At 42.1% G+C, this 18,848-nt stretch overlaps 1 protein-coding gene across 1 annotated transcript in view; it reads right to left on the bottom strand.

Moving 5' to 3' along the window:
• LOC144818523 (serum albumin-like) overlaps positions 1-18,848 on the bottom strand; it is a 104,171-nt gene that overhangs the window by 59,803 nt on the left and 25,520 nt on the right. The window contains exons 6-7 of the mRNA XM_078676033.1: positions 2,559-2,656; positions 791-920 (exon numbers count right to left, since the gene is read on the bottom strand). Coding sequence (XP_078532159.1) covers positions 791-920; positions 2,559-2,656 — 228 coding nt within the window. The remainder of the gene's footprint in view (positions 1-790; positions 921-2,558; positions 2,657-18,848) is intronic.

Below are 18,848 nucleotides of genomic sequence, written 5' to 3'. Positions count from 1 at the left end.
CATCAGAAAGTCACCAGTGTCTTTAAGGTAACTGGGTAATGCCTCCATATATTCATGTAAAAAGAAGTCAACATATTTGGAAATAGGTTCCAACAGTCCATTTTGGGCGGAAATGATAGGTCGCCCCGGTATTGGTGTGGTACCTTTATGGATCTTGGGTAATAAATATAGGGTTGGAGTGATGGGAAAATCTTTTTTAAGGAAATCAAATTCTTTCTTATTAATCAATCCTTCCCTCTTCCAAGACGCCAAGTTGGAATGTACCAGTAGTTTGACTTTGTTGAGTTCATTAAATGAGGCCTTCCTGTAACAAGCAGGGTCACCTAATTGTCTTTCAGCTTCCTGTAAATACATAGTACGTGGCCAAAGAACGATATTGCCTCCTTTGTCTGCTTTGTTAACTATAATATCGCCTTTGGATTTGATTTTTCGCATTAGTAAAGAATATTGTTTATCTCTAAAGCTTCTACAGTTTTTATTTTTAGCCACAGTTTTATTCAATTCCTTAAGGTCATCAACGACCCTATCGCTAAAAATGTCAATGGCATCCCGGGGCATCACCGGGACAAAAGTGGATTTGGGGCAAAACGGGCTATTGCCAGCACTGCCACTGCTGATCCCCATAGAACTTAATACATCCTGTGTGTCAGTCACAACATCGTCATCAGTAGCAAGAGAATGAGCGAATATATATATATATATATATATATATATATATATATATATATATATATATATATATATATATATATATATATATATATATAAAGTCTTGAACAGTCGCACTTACCCTCTCAATCATGCAGCCCATCATGTCTCCGCCACAACAGGTTTTGTGCAGATGTGCAATGCTTTGCACAATTTCATGTATATTTTCAAAGGAAGCTGCAGGATACTTTTGGCATGTGTGAACCAGTTTCCTGTGGAACAGTAGCAGAAACACGCATTTTACATGAAAAGTCAAGCAATGCAATACTTTTTTTTGTTCATGAAACTTTATTAGTTGTTTATAATAAAAAGCAATGCAGGGGAGGAGGGAGAAGAAAAAGGTTCAACATCCGACAGTTGCATTCTGTATTCATTAATGTGATGCATGCAGATATTGATGTTAGGGCATGAGATAAAAGCAGGCATATACCCAGTGCTTAACAAGTGACAGTTGCATTTGGCTTCTAGCTATGGTCATCAAATAGAACTGGATGAGGTAAAACAAATGGAACTGTCAGATGAACACCTTTCGCGGATGTCCCGGTGGGATGAATCAAAAAAGATGGTGTAGGAAGGCAGGGAAGAGAAGATGGAGTCATGTGAATCTGTTTACGAGAGGGATCCAGGATTCAAATATGCTTTTTATCGTTTTAAGTTGGACACAAATTATTCAGGCAACAACGAGAAATGAGGGTAAAGTTCCAAAACTAATAAAAATTGACCAGTTAAGTAATTTAACAACTGCAGAAGAATAAATAAATGCAAATTAGAAGATTATACACCATATCTGCGCGAAGCTGGGACTCCGAAGCAGGACCACTTAGCAGAATAATTATAAAGATGATGACAGACCTTCATTGGAGAATGGGAGGACAATGGTTAGAGCCAGCCTTTCACCAAATCTCACTTTCACGCTTTGATGTGTTGATATTATGAGCATGGCTTTACTATAAGTAAGCCTGGTGACTGCAAGACTGCCTAAGTCTAAAACATCTGGCCATCAAGTGGCGGCTGAGCTCTGGTTAAAGGGATTGGAAAGGGATTGCATGCATCATGCTTAGTGGGAAGCCGGCTATCTCTTGGGCAATCTGCTGAACCTCTACCTCCGAGGACTGACAGATCCCTGGCTCTTGTTAGTAAGGAGAGAATCTTTCAACCTATGGCAGCATTCTCAGCTCTGCCGCCATTTTGTAAGCAGTGTTCTGTGACTGCAGAGCAATGGTTCTGGAGATCAGTATCATACTTGGTTGAGTCAGGCAATCCAGGCCACTTTTAAAAGTGAGTGAGTATTCTTAAGAGCTTCATGGCCTCTCAGGTCATTCCGCATCATGTGAAAAGCTGAGAAGATGGTTATTTTATGTTTTAATGAAGATCAGGTAGTTAGGTGTCTGACCGTATGATGGTTGTGGATGGAGCAGATCATGACCCGCTGATGAAGGAAATAAACTACATCTCTTTGGCCCATTTTGGTGGTATAAGCGTGTCTTGGAATGTCTCATATGGTTGGATCTGCAGAGCCGTGGGGATGTTCTAAGAGGTGTCATTTTGTGTCACTGCAGAGGTTCTTCTGGACCTTACAGTGAATTAATCTCTGCGTGTGATGCATTTTTGAAGATCATCACATATTTTAAGGGAAGTCAGATTAGGATAAGGAGTGCTGGTGAGTGCAAGACAAGACAACCCTAAATTTGAAGCTAAATGAACCCTCTAGATTTAATTGATTTGATTGATCTGTTTGATTTCTTTGCACAGGTTGGCCATTGAGGTGTATTGAACTTTACCACAGAACCTCCACATTTAAAATGAGAGTAAAAATATCTCTAATTGAAAAGCAAGAATGCAAGTCTTACATGGCACTCAGAACCCTCTCTCCAAACGATTTGAGAACGTAGCAGTTGTGTTTCTGAATAACGGTCACCATTTTCATTTCTTTCTTATGGGCAGGCATCTAAAGTAAAGGAAAGCGAGGCATGTTATACAATATCCTAACTTCCTAGTTCGGGTATGTGTAAAGCAACAGAAAACACCCATACCAATACGCCAACATGTTCAAACTGAAATGTATTTTTTTAGTTAGCATGTATTGTACTGCACATACATGCACTAAGGAGTGTGCTGTGTGGTGGGGTACTGCTGCAGAACTCTCTTACGTTTCCTCCTATTGCTCTTTTGTGCCGACTTCTTCCTCGAGTCAGTCCCACTCAATTCAATTCAATTTGACTTTATTCGGTTAAAAGAATGATAACCATAAAAGTACATATAAAAACAATTCATAAAAATACATTTATCAAGATACATATTAAGTACATAATAAATTTCTGATAAGACAAGAATTAAACTTAAATGCAAATTGATTTACGTACTCTAAAAACGTTACCAAAAAATTCCGAGATGCATGCAACATTGAAAATAATATCTAGTTTCTGGAGTTCCAAAAAGGCAACCCTACAACGTCTCACCCCCATTTCCCTTAATATTGGAATAATCAGTCTTTTCCTGAATAAGGTATAATATTTACAGAAAAAAAGGATATGGATATCAGACTGTTCCGATTGGTCATCACATGGACATTTAATAAGATTGCGGGACCAACAGTTCATATATGGGAGGCTATGGGCCCTAAAAAGGATGCCTAGCCTAAATCGGGTCAAAATGAACCGCGAAAATTCAGTCATAGGAAGGGTTAAGTATGGTTGAATTTTCCCTTGAGTTGACACAGGTAAATGGGCTAAGACAGTTTTCTTCTCATGCTCCACTGTAGCTCTACATTCCTCCAGGTATTTCATGCATTTTATTTTTAATGCTTTTCTCGGAATATTACACATGGACATGGGATTGTCATAATAGCCCATACAACCAATATCTCCAAGGAATTCCCTAATGTATGTAAACCACCTAATCCTCCCAACATGATCCAGGCTTAGTCCATCAGTTAGGATAGCACGGTTCAGTACACAGCCATCACTAGTCCAGGCCCTATGCCACAACAGTATTGGTTGAATTCTGGCCAGGTCTTCAATATAACATTGGCCCAATTCCATATGACAGATGTAATTAGAGACACTCTCAGGTACAGCCAAGATGTGTCTAAGGAATTTATTTTCGGCCACTTGTATAGATTTAACATTTTCATACCCCCAGAGGCCCGCCCCATAGACCGCAATCGAAACACATGTGGCATTATACATTTTCAAATGCTCTACAGTCTGTTTTTTCCCCATCTTTTTAGCGAAATTTTTGAGGGCAGTAATAGATTTACAAAACAGGGCTTTCCTTACTTTTATCGCCTCTATCCAATTCCCAGCTTCATGAAATAATATACCAAGGTAGGAGAAGGTGGCGGTATGCTCAATAGGACTAGCATTAATGAACATCCGCCTCCTTCTTCTACTCACGCCAGGGCCACAATTCATGGAAAATGTCTTGGAGCAGTTAATTTTTAAATCCAGGTTAGCCATGAAATTATTAAAAGATGTTACAAGGCGTTGCAGTGCCACAGGGGTGCGAGCCATTAAGACCGCATCATCGGCGTAAAGTAACGCAGGAATTGGTCTTTTGGCTACCCTAGGTATGTCACAAGTTGTTTCCACTAGGGCATTTTCTATTCCATTAATATATAACAGGAATAGAAAGGGTGCTAAAACGCAGCCCTGGCGTACCCCACGCCCAATGTCAAAAGAACTAGTGCATTCACCTTTTTTTCCATAGCGCACTGTAGCAATGGCTCCTGAATACAAGTCCTTAAGAAAGGCTATTATATTGCCTTCTACACCAAGAGACTCCATAATATTCCATAGTTTGCTGTGTGAAACACAGTCAAACGCTGACGTCAAGTCAACAAAAGTGAAGTAAATACATTCATGTCGTGCCTTGGTATATTTCTGCTGTAGAATAAATAAGTTTAAGCCCTGATCTACAGTCCCCAGTCCCTTTTGGAACCCGTATTGAAGGTCGCTAATTATAAAATTGTCATCCGACCATTCTTGTAGCCTACCTAATATTACTCTGCCTAATATTTTTACAGTACTGTCCAATAAAGAGATAGGACGGTTACAGATAGGGTTTTGTCTGTCCCCTTTTTTAAAAATTGGAACAATAACAGACATAAACCACGATGGGAGTAAGTTCGTTTTTAGGGATGCATTAAATAGTTGTACTAATAATGGGGCCCATAAATCAACCTTGTTTTTAAACAGGTCGGGAGGTATGCCGTCCGGCCCTGGGGCTTTACCGCCCCGTGTGGCTTTGAGGCTCTCAGTAATTTCTTTTAGGGTAAGTTTTAAATCCAAGCCATTCACTTTCATTTCCCCCTGATTGGACATTACTCGAATCTGCTCGTCAGGTGAAGTACTATACAGGCCAGAATAATGTCCAACCCAAGAATCTTCGGTAATGGCGATTTCAATACGTGCTTTTCTTGAGTCAAGGAAGGGAGCATTTACTGCTTTCCAGAAAGCACAAACATCCTTACTAAGTGAGGCCTCACAGAGCTTTTCCCAGGCTTCGGTTTTAATTGCCAGTTTTCTTTTTTTCAATGCGTACTGGTAGGATTTCCTCGCCTCCCTGACCCTTAAGGGATTTCGGGGAACAGCATGTAGAGCTCCCTTAAGCTCAGAAAGGGCCTTTATACACGTAAAATCAAACCATTTGCCCGTCTTTTCTTTGCTTGACTTAGAGGCCACCCAGATATTGCCCTTAATTTGGGAAGCAATGACCTCAAACTGTTTAGGAATCTCATGATTAGACGTACTTTCATCCAGAATAGTCAAAAAACTAGGCAAGCACTCGGTTACCAATTTGTTTAAAAAATCATTTGGGACAACCCTATCCCATTTTAATGCATAACCATTTTGTTTTGCCATGCTAATGTCAGTAATATTCTGCGTAAGTCTCCTCTCTGTAACCACCACACGAAAGGGATTTCTAATCTCCATAATTATCGGGTAGTGATCGCTAAGAGGGGTATCAAGGGTCCAGCACCTCATGACCATATGCCTGTGTCTAACAGAAGTTATTATAAAATCTATTGTAGAAAGAACGCCCCTACCATTAAACGTGGGGCAGAAAGGGAGCTTAGTTTGGGCAATTTCATTTGCGTATCCTAGATCTTCGGAATGAAGAATCTCATTCAACAGGTCTCCACAAATAGAATGTTTGAAATGAGTTAAATCAATGTCCGGATCCATCATAAGCCCACATGCTCCTTTCTGACTTTTCTTACATATGGTACAATTAAAATCACCCCCCCAAATAACCCAAACGTCCCACTCACTTTGATAATGTTGTGGGGAAGTAATTTAAATCAATTAACCAGACATAGAAAAAGGACTCTAGACATTGGGTAATTTCCCCTGTGGCCGACGTGGTTTAATTCAAATCGGATTACCAAACTAAAATTCATTCTATTAATCGAATTCTAATTATCTTTTGTGCATAAAGCTGGCTGTGGAGGACACAAAGGGGATTATTATGGCATAATTTGCTCCTACTGGCCCACCAGGAGAACATGCTTTATGATGCTGCATTAATACACAACTGAAGAATCTTTCCCAAGAATTCTCAGCACAATTCGAAATAAGGAGTTTGCATTCATTGTTTTAAAAAAATGTGCCTAGTGAAGCTGACGTCATAAGGAGGAGGGGTTTGGGAGAGCTACATCTGTGTGGCGGATTTAACACTGCCCCCTTGCCTCATATACCACGCTTGCCATTCAGAGCAACACTGATGTGTGTGGAGGTTCAAGCCACCAATATTTATGCAGTAATGTTTCACATCACATAACCTTTCAAATTAAATCGCTTTGCTAAATTGATTTAAAATGTTGCAACTGTTTTTTTATTAGGTTTTATAAATACAACATCTATACAACATAGCCATCAGTTTATACATAGCATTATTGTATATCAAATCGTGCAATACATCAAACATCAAATAATTTTCCATGTAAAAAGAAATCTACAGCAGTATGTTTCTGACAGCGGTTCATTAAATCTCATATTCATATCGCTTGACACTTCTGGCCAACATGTATGCTCTGAAGGGGCTCCACATTTGCCAGGCCGTGACGCCTGGGGTAGTACTTCAGCACAGCAATGAAATTGGTCTCAACAGCATGCTATGTCTTGTAACCATTGCTCATGTTTTGGGGATGCCCCGCTTTCCCCCCACTCAATGAATGGAAACCCTCCTTTTAGCCAATAATAGGGCTATAGCCACTAATTTACGATTTGGTGGTTGTATGGTTTTGATCAAGCCTAGCAGACACACTTGTGGGGTGCATTCCCCCTTTTCCATAACTATTTCAGTGAGCGTTTTTGTAGTTTGTTCCCAATAAGCCAGCACTCTTGGGCATAGCCATGCCAAGTGTATAAAATCTGACTTCCCCCCCGGAGTGCACTCCGCTTTCTCTCGTAACCCAAATATATACAATTGCGCTGGGGTGTAGTATACTTGATGTAAGTATTGAGGGCCTTATTTATGAGGCCTTGCAACAGTTTTGCGCTTCTGTTGCATAACTTTTTGTGACGCATCGGCGGTGGAAAACATGCCTCCTGTTTCGCCCTATTTACAAAGTGACGCATCTAAGCAGATGTGTCACTTTGTAAACCCCTGCGCTACATTATACCTGCGTCAGGTATAATGTATGCAGGGTGGGCATTCCCACATAAGTAATCCTTATAGAAGTGACGCAGTGAAATCTACCAGATTTCACTGCGCCACTTCTAGGGTGCAGGTATCTTACGCCTGCCTCACAGCAGGCGTGAGACTGACGCAAGCCCTTTCACATGGGGCTTGCCACATGTGAAAGGACATATTGCTGGAGTTGCGTCACTTTGGTGACACACTCCATCAAAGCGTCACTTTTTCACCATACAGATACGTCAGAAATACTGACGCATCTGTAACTCCTTGCGACATTATGCGTCATACAGTAAATATGATGCATTAATCATGTCGCAAGGAGGGCTAACTGAGAAGTGACGCATCGCTGCTTTCACGCAGCGATGCGTCACTTCTCATAAATGAGGCCCTTAAAATGTATGATCCTTAGGTTACCGTACACAGTCATCTGTCCCGTTAGGCTACAGGACAATTTCCAGTCTTCTATGCTGATTTGTGTAAAAATGGCATTGTTCCATTTAGTCAAAGGCCCCTTTATTAGTGTTTGTTTATCTATCTGCGATGCATTATATAGGCACGTGACCAAATGGTTCTGTATGTCTGTTTTGAATAGTAGTTGAAGCACTCATAGAGCCCTCGGTTCAGCTGGGAACTGTGGATTCAATGTACACAACGCTGCGTGGAGTCTGCTGTATGTGAATAGTAACATTGGGGATATTGTGCCGTCTGCATGAAGATCGGCGTAAACTAAAAATGCACCATCTCGGTAGACATCCCCCATGATGTGCAATCCCGCTGCCCTCAAGATAGCTAACGAGGCCGATTCTCTTGTTACCGAAATGTCTGAATGATGCTCAAGGCAGGGGCGTACAGTGAATCTACCTGTGCTCTGCTTCCTAGTTTCTTCCAGGAATGTACCATGCACTGTACTGTGTTGATATCCCCATATGCAAAATTAGTACTGTCACTGGCGATCATGGCTTTAAGAGGGATAGGGTACACTGCATCACTTTCCATGGCTACGTAGAGCATAGAGTCCGGAGCGTGTTGCCTGTAGTAGGCAAAATGCGCCTGCGCGCGCAGATAATATAATTGTACATCTGGTGTTGCAAACCCTCCCTGGTCATATGGGAGTGTTAATATGTCCCATTTGAGTTTGGACTACTTTCCCGCCCAGGCCTGCTTAATTAATAAAGAACGCAATGTGTTGAAGAAAGTCTGCATATGGCGTATGGGAATATTTGTGACTAAATATAGAAAATTAGGCAGAAAAATCATTTTTATCAATGCTATTCTGTCAGCAAAAGTCAGTGGAAGTCTTGTCCATCTCAATATCTGCTCTTCTAGATGGGAGCCCGCTTTACCATAGTCATATTGTATGATCTGTTGGGGGTCCCTGTGGATCCATATCCGCAGATATGTTACAGAATCACCGCACCTCTCCAGGGGGTATTCCAGCTTATGGGGTATTGTGCCTCTAGTTAGAGGGAGTGTTACCGACTTGGAATAATTGATGCCGAGACCCGAGTACCATTGAAACCGCACGTACTCTCGTACAAGATGGTCCAAGTGCTCATTGGTGTCCCTGACATACAGCCCCATATCATCGCATATAGTGATATAGCCAATGGCCACTGGCGGAACGGCAGCACAGTGCTTGCATGTCTTTGTCGTAGTATGCACGCAAGAGGCTCCAATGCCACCGTAAACAACAGGGGCGACAGCAGGCACCCTTGCGGCGTGCCTAGATATATTTGGAATGTCCCTGATGTGTGTTCAATTACCCAGACCCGAGCTACTGCGTTGGTGTACAATAATTTAAAGGCCTGCGGTACTCCCATACGATGCAATACTGAAAACATATATACCCATTGAACTGATTCAAAAGCCTTAGCGGCATCCAATAATTCCACCGTGGCAGGAAGCGTAGGTTCCAGTTGGTGTAATATTGCAAACAGGGTCTGCAAATTGTGTGAGGTAGACCACGCCGGCATAAACCCCGACTGGTCCGGAAGAACCATGGTGGGTAGCAATAGGCTCAGCCTAGTAGCAAGGGCCTTGGCCAGTATCTTAGCTTCCGTATTTATAAGAGACAATGGGTGATATGAGTCACACCTCTGGGTGGGTTTATCAGGCTTCAATAGCGCTATAATTAGAGCCTCAGAGGGAATCAGGCAAGCAACTGCCTCTAAGTACATAGAATGCGAATGTGGGGCCAGCAAACATATTTTTTGTAAAATTCTCTGGGCAGACCATCACTCCAGGTGGCCTTTCCTTTAGGTAAAGTGCCTATGGCCTCTTTTAGCTTCTCTCTTCTGAGTGGTTGCACTAAGAACTCGCAATGCCCCCAAGAGAGCCAGACCATGACAATATCTTCAAAATAAGCTGCTATTTTCGGCTCCCCTGCAGACTTATGTTCAGCATACATTTGAGTATAATATTCTACAAAGGTGCTCAGTATGCCCACCATGTCATATCTCATGGCGCCTTCTTCCAAGGCCATCTCCACACTATGCGATCTCGCCTACGGCCCTGCCACTCAGTTGGCCAAAGCATGACCCGGCCTACCCCCCTCTCCAAAGACATGGGCATGCCATCTCCTTGACATATGTTGCACCTCATGTTCTGCTGTTTCATTATGTTCAGTGACCTTTTCGCTAATGTCGGCCAGTGTGTCCTCCCTATGCGTAGCCTCGTAAGACATTTCCAGTCCCCACAGTGCTGATTCAAGTTGCTTGAGGCCCACCTGTATGGATTTAAGACAACATTTTGGAACATTAGGCAGAAAAATTCCAAGTTTGTGTTCCTACATCAAGGATGTGTATGTGTACGTAATTATACCCATGCTGCTTGTTCACCGGGCCAACTGAGCAGGTACAGTTTGTAAGAAGGAGGGATTACTTACATATTGTAAATTTACTATTTAAGTCTATTTAAAGCATGTAGATACAGTTGCCTCATTTAACAGATTACAGATGACTGACTATTGATCATAGAGCGGATACCAAAGAGTAAGTGGGAAAAATAAAGAGGCTCAGACTGAGATTTAGAAGATGGAAGGTTATGGTCAATGAAGCCTAAGCCAAGGTTATGCCCCAAAGGCGTGGAAATCCAAGGACCAAGATTGTACTCTAGATGTGATAAGTCAGTAATCGATTATTGGAATTGTTTTACGGCATGACCTCAACATGGCTAAATAATGTGGTAAAGTCACGTGAAGGGTGAAAAGCAGGTGGGGTGCATTGGAAGGGATAAAACTAAAATAACTAAAATATAGGATTTTAACAAAGCATACATAAGGGGTCACACCACTTTCTGTCATTCTGGACCTAGTTATAGAGGACAGTTATCCAAACTGGAAAGTACACAGACTGGCAATATCTCAGAAACAGATTGGCAAACACTGAATTCTTTCAACTACCCTGCCCTATGAATTTGAATGCTCTGAGGGCCAGATTTATCAATGTCTCATGCAGCGCAGTTTTGCAGTCGCGAATGCTGCGCTGCGTAAGAAGGAGAGAGCAGGAAAGTGACAAATTTACCGAAATATGGCACTCTCCTTCCCTCTCCCTAGCATTGGCGCCGAAATTAGTTGCTGTGCCCATTGGAAACACCTTTGCTCCACAGTGCTAGGGTGTCTCTGTGAGTCAAGTATAGGTTTTGTACTGAAAGGTTACCCTTCTAGTACAAAATACTATGCTTAGACAAATTTTAAACATTTCCCCACTTTGTATGTGTGCTGTACAGTGCAGCACACATGCGAAGTCGGAAAATAAGAGAGAGAAAAAGCATTTCTCCTTCATAGTGCCTGGTTGAAGGGTGAGTTATTTGCTGATGCTAAACCTTGTCTACTTTACTTAGTAAATTGGGTTTAGCGTCAGAATCCTTGGGTGGTTGCATGGGAATGCCCATGCACCACGCATAGCACGCCCACTTGGCGCTAAGTAATGCAAAGCAGCGCTATATGCTGCTGCGCGTTACTTTCACATTATTTCCAGTGCTAAACAAGTTTAGCACCGGAAATAAAATCGGACAAAAAGATTTTGTGCCAATTTGCGTCACTTTTGTGATGCAAACACAGTGTAAAATCTTATTAAATCTGTCCCTAAGTGTGGAGATGTTTCATGACTTTTGTCTGGGAAAAGGCAGAAAGGAGCAGAGCGCCTGTTTAAAAAACAAATTCCCTTTCTGCATGTGCTTGTGTTAATGCACTAACACAGCGTCACTTCTCAGTGCTTTAGCGAGCAATGCTGAAGAGTTTGTGCACTGTCCTCACACTGAGTGATTTCTGTAGAAGTGGACAGTTGCCAAACCGAGCTCTGATTTGGGTGCAAGGATACTAATTTAATTTGTCCTCAGTCCAAATATACTGAACACTTATGGGGAAACCAGTAACTCTCTAACCCTTAAATTGCACAAATGTGTAATGTAAATAGGAAGAAGGCAATTGGTCCATGAACTCTTCCTTTTCTATTCCCTTTCTCTTTGAATCCTCTTTTCTATATTATGGTTTCAGCAGGGTTGGGCATAACTCATGTAATTCCGTGTAACGTGATCACCCAGAATTAGCTAAGAAGTCAGCGATCTTACATTTGCATTACACTACAAGAGTAAGTCTGCATTGAGCTCTCTTTCAAAGCACATAAATGCCCCCTCGTGTTTCCAATATGGGAGCGAGGATGTACTAAGCAATAGTGCTAAATGCAACAGAATATGAATACCGAGCAGCTGCTCGTGCTCACTAAATATGCTCTTGGGTTAAGATTTCCCCCAACTTACTACTGGCATTTAGAACTATTTTCAAAATGCACCTCCACGTCCAAAATGGATGCACGGATGCATTTTGCACTAGTAAACAGTGCTATATGCAGCAGAACACGAATAGCAAGCGCAAACAGATTCTCACACTTGCTAAATGTGCTTATCGGTAATTCTGCATTTAAAAGTCACATGGAATTACCAAAATGACTCCAGCATAAGCAAAATTCTGCTGAGGCCTAGATTCAGCCTCGTACACCACACCGTTCTATGTTCAACTCCCAGAGCCGAACTGGAAACCAAAATCAGCCCTGACAAAAATATTCAACCTAGCTCGACTCTGCTACAAAAGGACCGTGAGGAACATGGTTAGGAATGGCAACCTATCCTGCTCTGAAAGCAGCCCCTGAACCTGCGAATTGCTAGCAGCATGCTATGGTAGCAGAATGTCCAGTCCGGCCATGGCAACGCCTTGTGTATGAGGTGCTCAAACGGATCACTGACATAATATCGAATTCACAAATATAGAATTACCAAAATATCGAAGAAAAAATATAGAATGCAAAAATATCGAATTCCTATCTACAAACAGGTAAGTACAAAAATATTGAATCAAAAATATAGTTTTAAAAAATATAGTTAGTCAAAATATATATTTTTTTTAAATGTCTTTAAAGTAATTTAAAATTAATTAAATAATAAATATAACATGTACTATTACCACTCCAGTGAGTGCAACAGTAGGGAAAGTGTTGGATAGCGTAGGGGTAAAAATTACTATTCCCACTCCAGAGAGTGCAACAGTAGGGAAAGCGTTGGATAGCGTAGGGTTAAAAATTAATATTCGATATTAAATTACTTACCTTCAATTCCATATTTTTCACCACTATATTCTGTCCATTCGATATTTTGTCCATTCTATATTTTAACTTCGATATTTTGGTAATTCTATATTTTGAATTCGATATTTTGTCTTGTTACCGCTTAAACAGCTACAATATAAAATAAATGCTCTTGGCAAAGATTTCCTCAGGGTCCATAGAATATCAACTATGTTTTATACAGTACCACAGTGTGTGCATTAATCATTTAAAATGTAGAGTAGGAAGAGTAAGATAAAGACGTTCATATTTCAGAAATATGCAAGCCATGGATGTAGTGTTTAATTTGAGCCGGTGTTGCTGGTGGGGGCCACTGGCACTCATATTTGGAGACCGGGACATATTTTTCTTTATCAGATATTGACTGCGAGCAAGAGAGGGGAAACACACAGAAGAGAAGCAGTAGGAAGAGAATGATGTAAGAACTATCGCAAAGGAAGAAAACAGGAACCTGCATGAGTGAGATAAAGAGGCAGGGAGTGTCTGATAGCGGATGAAGAGGCCTGAGGTGGATTCAAGACTATGTTGCATTGGTATTCGGCATTTAAAAGCACCTGCTGTGGGTTTCTGAGCAGAGCTTTGGGCACCAGCACTCATTCTATTACAAGGGGTAGCAGACTCCCCCACAAGCTTGCCCTGTGCCACCACTGGCATGTTCTTGCTACCCTTATACCTAGGGGTATGGAAGTCATCAACAGAAACAAGAAATGTGCATTGCTGTGAGAACCCTGTTTACTTTCTGTGTTTTATGCAGTTTCCCCTATTCCATACACTTCCTTCAGCAAAAAAGGAAGTGGAGTGTTTAAGAGAGGGATTAGGGATCAAATTGTGGTGTCTTTGGGGGTCAAATGGGTTTGGGTCCTACTGCCTCAATAGGATTTTGACTGAATGTTCAGACTGACAAGAGTGTGAGAAGCATGTGTTATTATCCCTAATGAGTTACAGACCGCTAGACAAGATTGAAGCTGTCCTATAGTCATCCACACTAGCCCCACGATACCTGTGCATGTCCCCCCCACTTCCTGCAAATCTGATGTCGCCGGAAGTGGTGTCATCTGTCAGCATGTTTTGGGGAACTAGGCCCTAGTGTCCCCCTCATGAAACCACCTCGCCCTCATGTATAAAGGAAAATGAGACATGACCTCTATCACCTTTGCGACCCTTGAAATGTTTTAATCAATGCTTAATTTAAAAAGAAAACATGTTCTATTGAAGTACACTTTAAAAAATAACGGGTCATGATATGAGACTCAAGAGAAAAGAGGTTTAGATATAACACCAAATAAAATATGCTTATGGGGAAGGCAGCATGGGCATGAAACACATCATAGTGGGCGTGGCAGAGCCCCGAAGAAGCAGAAACAAGACAGAAGGGGTGGTTCCCATGCCAGCAACAATGTCGGATTCTGCAGAGGTATACATCGGAGCCGAAAGCAACCCTGGCAAAAAGTTGTAAGCCAGCCCCGCTCCCCTTTTGCCTACTGGCTGTTTCTTTCCATCTGTCCATTTTCTTTCCCTCGCCTTCTCTTCTCCTTCTCCCTCTGGTCTCTCTATATCCTCCCTCTTTCCTTCCACTCTCTTTTATTCACATCTGTCTATTTTATCCTACCTCTCTCTCTTTCTGTCTCTTTGCGTATACCCCAACGTGTGCTAGCAGCAACAGCCTCCCCCAACCCCCTTCCCAAAAGGCCCCAGCCACTGGGGAAAAGACAGGTCAGAAAATAGTCAGTGGGGACTCGAAATTCAGCTTGGCTCTTTTTCTTTAAAAAAAAAAAGCAGTAATAATATATTTAAAGACATAGAAAAGGCCCTTAGGACATATGAGCAGAATGTCGACCAGTGGCAGCCCAGTCAATGTCTCACTCCAGCACATGCTGGCACACCTTATTACCCATGGCGATCTCCGTGAACAAAACTATTTGAAAAGCATCTCAGTCAAGCCTGAGAGGTCCTGCTGAACGGTTACCAATGTCCTGTGTAGATGTCCCCCTCTGTCAGGGTTTCTCCTACACGATTCACATCTGAATGACCAGTTTGTTTTATAGTCAATGGATGTCTTCATTCATTGATGAAGGCACACCTACAATTAAACGGCCCCAGCAGCAGCAGCAGCAGAATAAGGCCAAATGTCAGAGCAAACGTATTTACTATTTGAAAAAGCTCTAAAATGGCTGTGATCAAAGCAAAGCCACTAGGAGCCCTCTACAAGATGTGTGCCCTGTGCAATGAACAGCGTGCCTAAAAAACGTGAAATAGAATCCTGTGCGTGTAGCAGCATACCTCCTGCTTGTTCATGCATCCCTTTAGGTGTGTTTCCTTTTGGTGTAGACAGACTTAGTCTATGAACACATACCCCCAAACAAAGCAGATGATTCGGCTTTGATAATTTAGCGAATAATTAGAAGTGAAAATTTGAGATCCTAAAAAGTTCCAAAAAACAAGAGTTTGTGCATTGTACATTATAAACGTATATGGATGGGTGAGTACCATTCTAAAAGTTACAGGGGCATATTATCAAGGGATTTATCTCCGCTTTTTTGGCTTTAAAAGCCAAGAAAGCGGAGATAAAATTCTCCCTATCAGCAACAGGGTGCTAACACGCAAATTCGCATGTTAGCACCCTTTTTCTCTACGCTTCCCCTTGCATCTCTAATGAGATGGAAAGGGGGCGTTCCAGGGTAAAATAATAGGAGAAATGTTGTTAAGCGACATTTCTCCTATTATGAAGGATTTCGCTAACCCTGTTAGTGATAAAAAAAAGCAGCGCTAACCACCGTTAGCGCTGCTTTTTTTACACCTGGTATTTTCCTGACTTAGCTATGATATCCTATGGAAGGTGGATATCATGGCTAAGTTTGTGAGCCCCTATCATCAAGCTAACGCCAAACTTCGAGAGATTATCGTTGGTTTTCCAGCGATAATCTCTTATTTGACAGTTAGCGTGAGGATTTTGATCACTTCTGAGATAAACCTTGCTAATAGCAAGTTATCTTTGCGATAATTTACGACGATGCTTAGCGTTAAAAAATTAGTTGCTAAGCCGCTAATCGTTGGTAATATGCCCCACAGTCCCCCATTTCCTCCGCTTCACATCAATTATTTGGTAAGTTCTCCCTTTGTATTAGTTACTTATAAACTTTTCTCCCCACACCTCTCTTTCTAAGGTCCCTCTATCTACCTGTCTCACACATCATCTTCTTATTTTTTGCCTGTCTTTTGACTGTCTCCTTCTCCATTTTACCACCACTCCATCTCTCTCTCACATACGTCCAATAACTGGTCTTACTGATAAATACTATATTTTCATTTACCTCAACTCTGTCAATAATTTAGCAGTTGTGTAGCTCCACCATACAATGTATCATTGAATGATAATTCGAAGTATGCATCATTAAATAATGATATGTTCTATATAAAAGAAAACTACAGAAACACAACTGCTGTGAAACGAAACTACTCTCAAGGAATAGGGACTTATTTTCAAGGCAAACTTAAGTAAAATGTGTGAAATGTTTACAGGGGCTACTTCGCTAATTTGAGTTACCTTAACAGTTCCTACACTTGAGGCTAATTACGAGTTGTACAGTACTGGGGTGTTGGAACTGGCACTTTCTAGTTGACTTAGGCGATACCCTAGCCAGGCAGAACCTACCACTCCCATCAGGGGTGGGTTAATGACCCTCACTGCATAACCTGTGCTAACCCTTGGGTAGTATGGCACTGAGAAGTCAGGCTTATCACAGAGGCAATGTGTGAAACCTTGGCACAGCACTCACACACAATAAATGCACTCAGTGTCACAAAAGAGACTTACTTCACACCTCACATATGTACATAAAGTTTGTATTCAGCACACACATTAATTAACATAACCTGAATATCATGTAATTCTGGGCATAAATCACACTTGGAAATATTACTAGCAGTACTGGGCCCAACCATGTTAAAATGGCTTCAGTGGCATGTACACTTGGGAAAGATCCTACTTTACCCCCCGCACCCACCCCCGCACCCTTATGCAGTGCAAAACGTTGTCAAACCTCAGCCCACCCTGGAAATGATTATATTTCAATATCACAGTTATAAGGTACACCCCAGTTCATAATGATATAAAAAATATGTACACAAAGATTTCCAGCCACAGCTGGCACAAGTACGCGCGGTAGTAGGTGGAAGTCGACAGATGACGGAATAGCTATAATTAAATAAATAATAATACCTATCCCATCGTATGTCGACTTCCCCCCTGTCGTGCTCCTTCCCACCGAGCTTACCTGTGCCAGCCGCAGCTGAAAGAATAACAACACTTTAAGCAACACCTGGGCTGAGGCCACATTGGTAAAACCAATGTCAAATGTAGTATTCTTTTGGCAAAGAATCAATTTGTAAAGCAGTACAACCATGCTGTGTAATTAATTACAGGTGGTCTGCAGGTAGTCACTCCCACACACACACACACTCAGCACCAATATGTGGTGCAACAAATATCAGGCCCGTCCGTATGGAACACACTTGCACACATACGGACACAATGAAGACTTGCAAACTCAGTACCTCCCTGGAAATGAGGCACAATATTTGGTACGCGTTGCTCTGAGTCTCACCAGACAGTTCTGGTCACACAAAACAAAGAGGTGAAAATTCTTCACCTCCCTGGAAATTAAATTCCAGTCACTCAGACAGGTGCAAGTTTAGCAGTGACACACGAGGTAGAATGAGGCACTACTACAGATACACCCTCACCACCATGGGTCGCAGCTTGTGAATTGGACATCGCATGCAATGAGCATGCAGTCGGCATGTCACACAAGAGAGATGCGGCATGATCAATGAAGCGGGCCATGCTGTAACCTGCAACTGGCGAATCCGTTCACCACCAACAAGATGCTGGGTGTTGGGTTTCCCTATGATGTAGAGGGCCCACTAATTAGATGTGGGCAATACTTTTGGGGCTCCGCACAAGGCAACCCAGTCTCCAGGCACAATTCATAGTTTCACGCTCACGCTACACTACCAATTGGGATCCAGCAGATGATGTGGGAACTTAAGAGGGCTCTGCTTTCCTTGTGTCACAAGTAGACATTGTGGGTCCCTTCCAGGAGTTCTTTGATGTCCCTGAGACCTTCACAAGAGAACAGGGGCAACCCAACAAGCCCTTGGAGAGCACACTTCGGGGTGCCACACAGCAACAAGTAGTCAGCCCAGGCCAGTCACTTTTCAGGAAGAGTGCACAGTCGCTTCCAATGGCAGTAATCCTCCTTGTGCACTATAGATTCCTCTGGCAGTGTGCACCATGCAGTTCCAGGATTTCAAGTCCCACATCCCCACAAAATATCCTTCCCCTGCTGAAGTATGGCACCAATATATATACTATAGTGTGCCTTTGAATTGGGGGGGGGGGCACAAATGTCTCCCCTAAATTTCAGTGCTACCTGCCATGAGACTTTGAGGCTCCGAGAGATCAAGTGTCAACACCTCTACCTAATGTTTATAGCTGTCACTGGGGAATGCACAGATGTGGTCCCCCAGCCTCCAGTTTGGGATGGAGTCAAACTAAAAGTCACACAAAATGTTTTAGAGCAGAGAATACCCACTTTCTAGAAGTGGCATTTCTCATCTAGTAATGACAAAACCACCTTTACCACAGAAGGTTTGTTATTGTTAATCCAATGATGGGAAACATTATAAGGCTGCTCCACTGCAATCCACTATTGTAGTGTGAAGTCATTTCAATCATTCCCCTATGTTAACCTATGGGAAGAACAAACCTTATAGGTGGTGAAAACACACATGGGTATCCTTCATTACCTGGGCAAGGTACACACATGTGTTACTGCCCTTCACCTACCACTTGCTCCCCCCTTAAGGACTTACCCAAAG

This window comes from Lissotriton helveticus, chromosome 2_1, assembly GCF_964261635.1.
Source record: "Lissotriton helveticus chromosome 2_1, aLisHel1.1, whole genome shotgun sequence".
Lineage (NCBI taxonomy): Eukaryota > Metazoa > Chordata > Amphibia > Caudata > Salamandridae > Lissotriton > Lissotriton helveticus.
This window is presented reverse-complemented; position numbering and strand designations above follow the sequence as displayed.